Source organism: Limulus polyphemus, unplaced genomic scaffold (assembly GCF_000517525.1).
Source record: "Limulus polyphemus unplaced genomic scaffold, Limulus_polyphemus-2.1.2 Scaffold149, whole genome shotgun sequence".
Lineage (NCBI taxonomy): Eukaryota > Metazoa > Arthropoda > Merostomata > Xiphosura > Limulidae > Limulus > Limulus polyphemus.
Window position 1 is genome coordinate 203,652 of NW_013665759.1, and position 13,711 is coordinate 217,362.

The 13,711-nt window shown below is 32.2% G+C and overlaps 1 protein-coding gene across 2 annotated transcripts in view; it reads left to right on the forward strand.

Moving 5' to 3' along the window:
- Nucleotides 1–13,711, forward strand: part of LOC106475719 (CUGBP Elav-like family member 2) — a 446,359-nt gene that overhangs the window by 33,158 nt on the left and 399,490 nt on the right. The window contains exon 3 of one of the 2 annotated variants that reach the window (XM_022380881.1): nt 1,198–1,332. The exons of the other annotated variant lie outside the window; for it this stretch is intronic. Coding sequence (XP_022236589.1) covers nt 1,295–1,332 — 38 coding nt within the window. The 5' untranslated portion in view covers nt 1,198–1,294. The remainder of the gene's footprint in view (nt 1–1,197; nt 1,333–13,711) is intronic. 2 annotated transcript variants of the gene reach the window in all.

A 13,711-nucleotide genomic window follows, 5' to 3' on the forward strand; every position in this document is an offset into this window, starting at 1 on the left:
ATCCATTAAATGTCTATGTAAACTTCTGACGTGTAAAATATAATGATGCTATGTTGTGTTATGATCTAGTAGACAAACAATAAACTGTATAACACCGGATTAAGACTAAATCTTCTCACAAAGAATAATGAATTTGAACTTTTCTGTATCTGTATAGTGTTTTTTTTCGTCTTTCTTCATTTCTGCTATACATTTCCAAACTTCTCAAGAGTGACGATACCCAAACTGACAATTTCAATTAACTTCATTCTTATCGAAAACGACAATCAAAGCAACTGGAGAATACATATAGGAAAATGTCTTTGCAAAGGATCATAGTGTTACAGACTGCAAGTACGGTTTCTTGTTGAGATGAGAGTAACACAAGAGCTGAGTGTTAAAATTGGGTATCACCACAGCACAAGAAGAGGAGAGAGAACAATTGCGCGAGGAAGCAAACCACGTGCAATATTCTATCTTCACAGTTTCAATCTTTTATTCTGCTTAGCAGGTTTTGAAAATTTACACTTTCTCTCTTATCAATTTTTTTGTTGAAATTGTACGAGTTCTTGCCATTGCACTGTTTGACTTTGTGGTTTTAACTGATGAGCTAGCTTCAGTTACTGTCTACTTTCAGGTCATCACTGTAAACCGTTATAACACAACCCTCTAGCTTAAAGATACAGTATATACAATAAGTTAACTGCTGGAGATTACTACGTTAACTTCTGGGGATGTCACTGGTTACTGTCTAATTTCAGGTCGTTGCTGTAAATCGGGAAACCACAACCCTCTAGTTTAAAGATACAGTGTGTGTTTGTGTATAAATAAATATATATATATATATATATAATAAGCTAACTGCCGGAGATTACGACGTTCACTTCTGGTGATGTTAGAGGTTATTGTCTAATTTTAGGTCGCTACTATGAACCGTGAAACCACAACCCTCTAGTTTAAAGATATTTTTATCCCGATTTCTTATCTTTCTTCAAGCGTTTCTGCTGACTTTTGAGATGTGTTAGTTCAGTAATTCCGTGGTTGTCTTCGTAGCTGTGTCCTGTGTCGGCAGCACGTGGCCCCTGTCCAGTGTTTACCAGCTTTAATGAATTACCCTATACTTATTCCTTTTCCCTCACCCAACTCCGCAGAGCTCTATGAAGTAAAACTTCCGTAACTCCTAACATAAAAACCTTGTTGGCTTGTTTTTGTTTTTAGTTTCCACATTCAAGACTCGTTCTGCTGATATTGTGTGACTCGTCCCAAGCCTGTTAAATTACGATTGAAAACTCTTTACCTGTCACTCTACGAAAGAATGCTTCATGCTTCTTCGCCATACAGTGCTCTACCGAGGTATGTAACGAAGGACCTCATCATTATTATTATTTTGACAGGCCTAGTTTGTATGTATAAAATGTCTTTGACGGAGCGTATACATCACATGGTCTCGTTGTTAATGAGCTTATCTTGTACTTTTTCTTTTTAAAGTTTTACCATAATTTTTATTTCAACAATTTTTAAACAATTTTTCTTGATATAAATATTATTCTGCTTAATGTAAATTCATCAATATTCTTATTGTTTAAAGTTTTCCCAGTGAACGTAGGCTAGAAAACTATTAATATGTATTGAAGATTTTAAGGACAGACCACACAGTTAAAGGTTACTCGACATAAGAGGGCGGTTAACATTCTTGCTGTGTTAATGAAGTAACGAATTTTTGTTACTTGTTAAGCAAGCAATGAAGCTGAAAATTGGAGTATCTGATAACCTCGAAACAAACCTCTTTAATCAACGGAAACTCTAAATTAAGAAATCAACAAATATTTTTCCATGAATGGTGTTTTAAGTCCTTTTAAATCACCAATAAAGTAAGCTAAAATAATTTAGGTATTTCAATAATGTTAGAGCTCGTGCCTAAAGCATTAGTCCACATTATATATCAGACCAAGTGTTTAATGATTACATATATATATTACAGATTTTTCTTCCAATTTCACCAAAGGTAAAATTGAAAGGAGAATCTATGACGTAGAGGTCTTTTGATGAAATTGGAAGAAAAATCTCACATATATGTAATCATTAAATACTTGGTGCGATATATAATGTTGAATAATGATTTAGCTCTAACAATATTCAAATACCTAAATTATTTTAGGTCACTTTATCGGTGATTTGAAAGGACTTAAAAACCCCTTTAATGTTGTATACAAGTCACTGTTATAAGAGGCCTAACTTTGATTTGCCGGCCCAAGCTGTTCCGATGAGCTTTTAATAGGCGAAACTGCAAACGGCCAATCAAAGAAAACATTACGCCTCTAAGTCACAAATTCTCCTTTCAGTTTTAAATTTGGTGAAATTGAAAGAAAAATCTGTAACACACGTATGTAATTATTAAATATTTTTCCAGTTTTGTTGTACATACATTTCATTGTATACTTTCAGTACATAGACTAACAAGAATATTAGGTTATACTTTTGTTGCTACGCAACGTGACATAAAATCCATTGTTGGAACGTAATGTTACCAAAACGCACTGGCTTTTCTCTATATTAGAAGTTGTTAATCTAACGAGTCTGATATATTGGATTGCCGCAAGTATTCCCATGTATCGGTTGAAAAAATATCAAAGGAAACGAAATAACATGGATAATTTTGATAGGTTGTTGCAACATGTTAAGGTGTACCGGTAGCTTATTAGTTAAGCAGTCTCTGTTTAGAAGTAAAAAACATAATGAAAATGTGGTGGTATGAAGTCTTTTAAAAAAGACAGAGGCGGAATCCAGATTGTTTGCAAGTCCTTTTAGTCCTGGACAATAAGGTATTAATTGCATAGTGATAAATATTTTTGTTGTTTTGAAAACTCATGAAACAGTACAAAATTAATGATCAGTATTCATCCGTTGTTCGTCATGAATATGAGAAGCTCGTGTACCTTCATTATGTAACTAAAATTCGAGTTTTGATACCTTCAGTGTAGTTTTGTGCTTAACAACAAACTATAAGAGAGGACCAGCCTCAAATTATGTTTCGTTAATAATTTTTAGTTCTACGTAGTAGTTTGCTAGTTTATGACGAATACTGAAAATATGACATAAAGTATTTTATGGACTACGAGATTTCCATATTATGCTAACTTTTATCTTATTAAAACGTGCTAATTTGAAAAAAAAACAAAACATAACAGTTACAGTTATCATTGACGGATCTAGGAGATCTTGGGCCTATGTACATGGAAGCACCATTTTACAATGTCCCATGCCCATACCAACTCTTGCTTTCTTGTGCGTTTCAACGAGTTCCACTCACGTTTATCTCATTTTAAGTAAGTACACGACAGAAAGTAATATTTCCCGCACATGAGCATTATTAATAATTATTTTCTATCATAGATATTATCACAAATATTCGAATAGTGACACAAGGAGTTCTTAATAAATCGTCATTCCACCAATACCACAGGGCTGTAGACGATACCTGATTCCCGAACATTAATAATGCTTACACTACCTGGAGGTAGAAGTAATCTAATGAAAAACACCTTAGGTATAAAAAAAAGGTGCGGCCAAAAAAGGATTGAGCGTGCGACTTAAATGAATGAAATCAAAATTGGCGGCCAAACTGGTAGCTACACTTATAGCATTAACAAGGATTTTACAGTAAGTATTGATTCATTAGTAAGCTAGGCCACGTATTTTGTTTTACTCACCATCATGCCCCAAGTTGAACAAATTTTGATTTTATTCTTTTAAGTCGCATACTCAATTATTTTTTTTTTGGCCGTACCTTTTTTTCACACCTAAGGTGATTTTGATTAGGTAAACACACCAACAAACAACAGCAAGTAAGAAAGTGACAATCGATAGTAACCAATATTAGCTGTAGGATCACAACCATATTATTCAAAACAGACCTATACTATAAAGAACCAACCAGATTCTTTGAAATACATTGTGGTAGTTTTTCCTCTCCAAAACAGTGTTAATAACTTCATTTATAGTAACCCCATGGAAATTATATTATCAGTTTCTTGTTATCACCCGCACGTGCTTGGTACAGCCGTATCAAGCATCATTATTTACTCTAATTGCTTAAGCTAATATAATGTGACGCTAAACGATCTTTAATAAAGAGAATTTCATAGGATTTAGTAAATATGTGCTTAAAAGTTTGCAACGAATAATAACCGTCCACCTGAATGATTCTTTTGAATACTTGAGCGAGAAACTACTAATCTAGTTTGTTTGGCCTAACCAGTACTTATGTATCTGCACGTGCTTTCACTCTATAGTTTTTGCTGCCTTAAATGAGCCGTCTTTAACCTGAATGATGAAAAACTAAAAAGGCCCATCTTAGGTGAAGCTGCAGCAAAACTTTTAGGTCGATAGCTCACGTGACTTTTTGCGTAGGCGTGCTCAAAATTTTGGTCAACATTAAACTGTTTCTGTTATTGTAGTTTGTAAAGATCTATCAGTGTATCAAATTTGAAAAAGTTTATGAAAGGTAAGTATGTTTTAGGTGCGAAGAAGAAAATAGGAAGAGATTCAATCAAAATTGGATATTTTGTATTTCATGTATTTCTTAATAGATTGCTCTGAAATCTGGCATGTGAAGTAAGGGTCTAGTAAAACACATCCACTGAAAATATGTGATAGTTTGGATTACCACAGTCCGAGTTATAGAAAGTGGAAAATTGCTAAATTATCACTCATGTTAATAACTCTGTGTGTCTTGATTACTTTTCATGGTGAGCTGGTGCGAACCTCGAACGAGTCTCTTGGTGGGTCCCTATAACATCAGTTGGCCCTAGGCAATTGTCTAGTTCGTACAGACCTGGAGCGACCATGAAAAATAGTAAAAACTTATTGTTTTATGGAAGTAAAAAGAATAAAATCAAACGTCTAGTGTTTTACTTATATTTTAGATAATTGATATAAATAAGTTTTTTTTTAAGAATAAAGGAACTGAAAATTGATCCCATTTCAAACCAGTGTTTCAGGTATTGGTCCATAGATGGCGAAACAAGTCACCTCACGATTCCAATATTGTAAGATACCATTGTCAGTTGTAGACCTGGATAAGAAACGCGAGCTTTTTAAACAGTTGTAGAGAATATAATACAACGATATAAATCACCTTGATTATAAATAAATGTTTGGCATGAATTTTTGAAAATATATTTAGAAGAACAGTTACATTATGCTTTCACAACTGAAATGATGGTTACAAAATAGTCAAATGTCACCGTACTTACATTCTAGAAGTATTTGTTCTCTGTCATTATAAAAATATACCAGCCAAAAGATAAATAGCTTTTGTAGATGTTAATAAACAAAAATACAATGGAACACAAACTTCATGCAAGTTTAAATCGGCCACTAACAACCAGAGATTTTAAAAAGTTAGATCTCCTAATCACGACATTTATGTGACGTTTTGATGTTATTGTGCAAGTAAATGTACTTGGAAAATTTCATAGCTCCTTCTACTTTCTGTTTTAATTGCAAAAATTGCTTATTTGTTAGTTGGCGGCATTTGTGCTGCTTATTAAAGACTGCCTTATACCTTCGGTTAAGTGCACCAGATGTCCAAAAAGATGATTCTCATACATAGATCGTAAATAATTCATTCGTCTGTGAACAATTGAAGTTACAACATTGTCACCGAACAAAAATGCTAAGAGTCTCAAAAACGTTTCTGAGGTAATTAAATAGAAGAAAGTAAAAATGGATTAGTTATTTACAATTTTTGGAAAAGTATAGGTAGTTATTGAATTATTTCTAACGATGACTCAGCAGAGACTCCAAATGAAAATACATAGTAATAATCAAGCCCTAGAACATTTTGTTACTTAATTTTCTTCACCCCCAGAAAAACATTTCCCAAGAAAAAATACAATTGTAAAAATTAAAGAACATTCTATAAGAACTTGGTTAATTTTTAAATGCTTTGTTTTTGTTACCTGTTGGTTGGTAATGATATGGGTGTGTAAGAACTTGCATTGAGAAGCGATTTTATTTCAAACAAATAAATAAAATTCTAATCGCATAATAATTAGTATGTTGCATCTATATGTGAATGGTATCGTAATATTTTGTTTTATATAAAGCACTTATGATTAAAAATATGAAGTTTATTTTACAGCTTACTGAACATATAATCTCATAAGAGGTAAAATCTTTCTTGCATATATATTTACCTTTGATTTTGAACTAATTTCTTATAAAATTACAGCAAAGTGAAAAAATATCTTCGGATTCTGTTACGTTTTCCCTCCTGTGTTATTATTACTTGCTTCCCTGAATCTTAACAGAATAAATTGGTTTATCATGAATAAAACCGTACAAGAAGAAACATTTTTGAAAACCTTAAACTTTCCAATTATATTATGAAATCTAGAACTTCAATAACTGAAAGGTTAAAATTCGTGGATAATTGTATAGAAGGTTTTTTTTTCCCTAGACTAAATAAGGTTGGTATTTTGGCAATTTCAGTATCGGTTTGTTGAATTATATGTTACAAGATTAGATGGGGAGAACTCGGTCTGTTTCCATCTTTCGGTTATCATTTAATTTTCTGGTGACTTCTGAAAGATAATTCGCTATTTTTATTATTATTGCTATATATAACATATGCGCGGTAATTAGGAAGTCATATTAAATCGACAGTCGCTGATAATGAGTCATTTTTTTTTTTTAGACAAGCGCAAAGCATTACGTATTTGGTTGAAAGTATTGACCAAGTGAACCGTCTTGCTCGAGCTGAGACAAGGTGTATAGTGAGTCGCCCTTGTCATGCATGAGCCATTTTGTCGATATAATCGACATCTATATGCAATTAAATACATCATTTTTTGTAACTATAGAATTATATAAAATTTTCAAACCAGGAAATACACGGAACGAAATTTATTTTTATTTATGCATGATTTTTCAACTGCATCCTGTTAAAAGTTTGTAATGCTACACAAATGTATTGGTTATAATTAGATGTGTTATTAATGGTAATCCATACATTCTGTACAGAATGGTGGTACAGTTGCATTTAAGTACCATATTTTCACCGTATTTTTCTTTTAGTTGTTCTGCATTCAAAAATGAAAGCTTGATAACTGGTTATAATAAGAACTATTGTGAAGAAAAAAATTGTGTCAAAATACTTAGGTGAGCATTACAAAAATGTTTGTGAAAATATCATTAAGTGTTTATAAAAACGTGAAAGATACGAGGTCGTAATTTTCTGCTTTATGTGTAAATGGAATGAAAAATAGGATTAAAGTACATAGTAATGTTTAAACGAATAAATAAATTTAAGCCTAAATAAACCTTGAGTTATAAATATAAGATAGAGAAATAATATTGGTAAAAAATAAATTCCCAAGATAGTGACTGAACTTTTGATACAGGGAACAGTTGATTTTTTCATTAAGTTTTACTTGTTTGTTTTTACTTAATTTTGAATAGATAATTATATGCTGCAGATTTGCTACCATCAAACAATTTATATATACACAAATACACACTTAATATAGTTAATGATTGTTATTAGATTTATTAAAACACCAACTTCTGCTTAAGTTTATTTCATTGCATGTAACCCCATCAAACATACTACATCTGACAACTTAAGGTAACAATGAAGTTATATAATTTTAATGAAACATTGAATATATTAATTGATACTTTTGTCTGAAACAGGCAGAAAAATTATTTTCAAAAGTAATTTTAAAAAGGTAAAACAATTTCAAATTATTCTTCAGGGGGGGGGGGTGAGAGATTGCTATACACGTTGCCGTTGTCATGTATGAACATTAAGCATTTAAAAATTGCTTTATTATAAGTATATCATGGCTTCCGTATTGGCTTTGTCTAAATTTGATAAAAAACAGCTTTTGGAAGAAGTAAAAGACTAAAGATATTGACTTTATTGAGCTGTTTTGCAGTTGGATGTAAGTATGTAAGTAATCTTTTCAACACTGGCTTTGTTACTGGAACGGTTTTTAAGTATTCGTTTTCATGTTTACATTATTGACTTTTAAAGGTTTTTTAAAATTAAGTTTTATTTTCTCCTATAAGGTAGCAATGACCCTTTAAACTAGGCAAGTCTAAATGCTGAGGAAACACTATTAAACTACTTACAACCTTCAAGTTGAGCGCTAAACGAAACTATGATGTCGTAATCTCTGAAAGTACACTTCCAGTCATATAGGCCTCCCAGTGGCACAGCGGTATGTCTGCGGACTTACAACGCTAGAATCCGGGTTTCAATACCCGTGGTAGGTAGAACACAGATAGCCTATTGTGTAGCTTTGTGCTTAATTACAAACAAACTAACCTTCAGTCATATATGTCATATGTATAATTAAAGAAATACATAACATAACTTTACTTAGGAATGATAAAAACGTGAACATTGATACACCTGCTATTTGTGAACATCCTCATAAAAATTGGCAAATTTTCTGCAACGTTAACGAACTATAGGAAATAATTTTAATTAATGCCTTTGTTAGTGGAAATTAGATTCATAACAAGAAAATTGGTAGAAATTTTGAATATAAAAAATTCAAGCTTTAATGGTGAAGTTACTTGTTAATATTACACTTTTCCATTGCTTTAATGTTTTTTAAAATTAATCATCTTTTGTGATACCATTATCAAGATAATAAACAAGGATTTGAATCTGATGAAGGTTCACGATCTTCCAGCTAAACTTTAAAATTAAGTACTACCTTTATGAGAAAGGAGACAAAAAGAAACACCTGTCAAGTCCTCCTATGCCGTTCCAATGGACTTCTGTGCCTTTGGTCTTCTTAAACATGGCTATGAAAGGCAACGAAATCAACGTATAGTGGAAGATCTGTGAAAAGCTCGTCACGATGTGTTGTCTAAGATTGACTTAACTTCTCTTAGCAGAATCTTGTTGCATTGGACTTTGAAATAGTGAGTATAATTATCGTAATCAGATTAGGCACGGTCGATGGTGGAATAAATAATTCTAAGGGTACCACAGGACATGGAACACCGTAAATATAAAATGCATTCAATCTTCTATTGTTTCCACAAGCTGTAGGCCCGGCATGGCCAGGTGGTTAGGGCGCTCGACTCGCAATCTGTGGGTTCGAATCCCCGTCCCATCCAAACATGCTCGTCCTTTCAGCCATGGGGGTGTTATAATGCGACGGTCATCCCACTATACGTTGGTAAAAAAATAGCTCAAGAGTTGACGGTGGGGGGGGGATGATTAGTTGCCTTCCCTCTAGTATTTTACTGCTAAATTAGGGACGGCTAGAGATAGCCCTCGTGTAGCTTTGCGCGAAATTCAAAACAAACAAATTAAATGTAAATGAATAAGCTTAGGAAATGATGTAAAATAGATTTTATCCAGAAATAAGTACAATGTTACATTGTATTTTCACAATCGCTCGCCCAGTAGTAGCAACATGAAGAAACAAAACCTAATGTTAAAATCCTTGCAAGAAATTGCAGTTATCAGACAATCAAAAACTAGTAGTGCTTTTATTAATAAACTTAAACAGCGAAAATATCATAAAGAATATGTTTAAAGTTCAAACTCCTAAAGTAGTCTATTTGATGCTCATAATTAAAATTAAAAACATAGTTTTTCTAATAAGAAACAAAGAAAATATTGGTTTATATTTACGTATTTTGTATTTTATATGATATAATGATTTTTTAAAGATTTCAATTATGTTACTAATTCTCTAGCGTTCACTTAGCGTTTTGGTAAGACGGGATGGAAACATTTTATGTCTTGGAAGAAGTCAAAATAAAAAAAAAACGTAACTTAAAGTGCTTGAAAATAAACGTCACATTCAATATTAGAAGATAAAACGACCGGTTTTGAGAAACAGTTTTTTTCGAACACAAAATAAGACTATAAAATAAAACAAGATAATTCCATTTCTATTCAAGAAATGATAGAATAATGTGAAATCACTTCGATTGAATTGTTTGTTTGTTGTTAAGCGCAACGCTACACAATAAGCTATTTGTGGTCTATCCACCGCAAGTATCGAAACCCGGATTCTAGCGTTATCAGCCAGAGCCTTACCGCTGAGTCACTGAAGCACTTCGAATGAAGAAGGAGAAGAAAAATACCCATCGCAACAAAGGCGTAAAATAAACACGTCTTCAGAAAAACAACAACAACCTAACCAGATATATTGAAGAAAGGTTTTGTTCGCTTTAATAGTAAAGCTGTCCGATGCGTTATCTGCGTTGCGCCCACTACAGGGATCGAAACCTGGGTTATAAGCTCTCATGCTTACCGTTGAGCCATGTAAAGGGGGAGTGAATCCACTGGTGAGTGAAAGAAAAAATGCATCTGCTAAAGAAGAGAAATTAGAGAGGAGTACTAAAAGAAGAAAAAAAATTCGTTTTCTGAAGATTATAAAAGAAAAAATGAAAGCTATTTTTAACAGAGTTTAATTTAAAAATGTGTAAACAAATGTACAAGGAATATGGAGTCGACTATAGTATGTAAATGGTCAAGACGATAAGGTTTAAGACAAATGATACGTCATCCAACACAAGGTTACAATACATCCACAGAAATTAGTTACCCAGGTTGTTTGCCTACGACTGCAATACTAATATCATGACTTATATTTAGAACTGACTTAGTTTATTGAATTTTATAGTTGTATAACTGATAAAAACAACTTTGGATTTGTAAACTACTTTTTTCGAGTTTAAATTTCAGTCGAGTGGGGATCTTTAAAACTTTTTAAATTATTAATTCATAATCTTTAGAGGAAGTTATTACAATATTAAGAAAAACACAATAACACGATAATTTATGTGAGGGATTTGAGTTATTTGTTAAGATTTCATTACAAAGCATAGGTGTCACAGTGGTCATAGTATCATTACATGCAAATTTTAGTCGACTTGGGATTTTATGTTATTTTTTTAGTATATTTGTTTTATAAGTATTTATTTTCATATGTACAAGAAGATCTTAGAATATTCGGATATTATAGATTGGATGAGCGATTATATCATATTTTCTAAGAAAACCCAATGACTGTATGTGTCGAAAACAACTTAAATATCTTTTCAACACGATAGATAGCGCTACAATACATTATTATTGATATTTTTCATCTTAGGTATGATGTTTTTAAAAATTTAGTCAAAAACGTATAAGCATTTTAAAGAAAAGTTATACCTTCGTGCATTTTCCCTTCACCATAAAATTCATTGCTTTTGCCATCACAATTAATAAATCGTAGATTCAGACATTTGACCATATAGGAATGTTTCTTTGAAAAACATTTTTTTTTCGCATGGTTCAGTCGATAAGGCTTTATCAAGAAGTCACGAAGATTTGAACATAATATAAAAATATACCTCTCTCAAAATTCTAATCAATGACCACTTACAGTATATGACCAAATATAAACAAAAAATGTCGTTTTCATGATATACTAGTAAAGGGGAAACATTCTTGTTTGTTACTATAATCTTGCCCTCTAGTGGCACAGTGGTATGTCTGTGGACTTATAACGCTATAAACTGGATTTCGATATCCGTGGTGGGCAGAGTACAAATAACCCATTGTTTAGCTTTGTGCTTAATTACAAACAAACAAACTAAATATTATAATCTAACTATAACGGATGTAGCGTGTATATATGTATCTGGTATGTAACAGTAATAATAAATACAATGGAGCGCCATCTATTGAATGATACCACAAACAAAAATCCATAAAAATATTTCACACTTTTGGTATTCAAGATTCAGACAATTAGAAAACTAAATATGGTATGTGACAACCATTTCTTTCTCACAGAAGAGAATTTTAAGTAAATGTTTTCTCCTCACAATAAGAACACGACTTTCACTAGACTGTACGTTATGGTTTGATTATATCTTTATTAATGTAATTGTAAATATAGAACTAAAAAATGAAGTTTTGAAAAAAACTGTTATTTTGTCAATAAAGGGTACTACTTTTAATATATGAAAACATTACAGTTTATATTAGCACAATCCGAACACTTTCTGATGCGGTACTTCCCAGAAGAATGTTGTTGTTTTTTTATAAAATGCTCATTTTTTTTTCATTGAGGGATAAATACTAGCACAAACAGCCACCAGTAGGGCGGCGTTTGTTCCAGCATAATTAATTTTTATAAAACGTGTTCATAAAACATATATTTAGATTTTGTTGTCAGAGGAAAAATTAATCAGCATTTACCGTCGTATGACGGGCAATCAGCTAATATATGAATAAAGGTCCGGGTGGAATGTATAATGGAGGATCGTAAAAAGAAGTTTGCCCCGATAAATACTTTCGTACATGAAAGGCTTTAATGTCGGGGCTTTTAACATAATACCTCTACTAGCTAATGAAATCGCTAAGACGTTTAACAAAACATACAATAGTTGTTTTCTGGCGTTTATGCTGTCTAAACTTTATTTTACTTTAAGTTATTTCAACTGTGTCATGGTGGGTAGCTGTATAGGGACGTAGTTTTTTTTGTTGTTGTTGTTCATTTGTAAACTATGGCATTTCAAGAACATTTTGAAAATCTTTAAAACAGAGTTTTCAGTGGATAATGAATATCGTTTTAGTGTAATGTAAGTACCCGCCTCTTACTTTGTCAAATATTTTTTTAAATTATGCGTTAACTTAAACTTTGTTTGTATACTCCCTAAACATTCATGAAAGATAGCTACATAGAGATGTTTTATTAAACACAAGCTGAGGTACTTGTCCTTTGTCCAAGTTATAAACGTTAAAAAATGTGGGAGTGGATGCTATGACAAATAACACAAAAATCCTAACTTTCACACAATTCATTTGTATCATAACATATTATTAAAGCATTCATTATTACCACACCAAAAGTTTTTATAAGCTTTAACATTTTTACTTTTCAGCTTGATTCCCAAAAAGTGTCAATTATCCGCCAAAAACAAAATTATAAATTTGACTCTTTGTATTACTTTTCAAAATTGAAAGAAGCTGTATTTTCTATCTCTGACAGTAATATTCCTTGAAAACCGTATTGGAGAGTAAAAAAATAATAATTTAAACAAAAACTGAAGAGAATTAGAAGAAAAGTGTTCTCCAGTAAATGGCATAAATATCGGCGAAACTAAGTAACTGAGAGGCTAAAATTATTTAGATAACAATATCCAAGATATAAAGAAGCTGAGGCATATAAGAATATAGGTTTCATGGCGTAGAACACAGATGACAACACACACGCAAGTTTGGCGTTTGCTTCAAGTACAGGGGATATTCCCGCATCTTGCAGTAGAGGGACACTTTTTTTTATACCCGTGGGGGTAAATCCGAATTTCGCAGTCAGTGGGTATAAATGTTTATTCGGATATATCCGAACTACGCAGCAAAAGGGTTAAGAAATCTCTCTCTATATATATATATGTATATATATATATACTTAAAACATTCGATGACGGGGAACCCACTTTGAGACTAATAATAGCTGGAGACGGCTTGAATGGGTAATGAAGAAAAACTTTAATATAAGAGCAAATGTATAACGTTTCGACAAGGTTTTGTCATCATCAGGTACAAGTAATCTACACTGACACGGATATATATATATATACAGTATTGAACAAAGAAGTCACATGACCGGAACTGTTGTGAAACTTAGAAGAGATATCTAGGCACCCCGGGGTGTTGGTTTAGAGTAGGGTTGTTTTGTTCAATTAAGATGGATTCCTT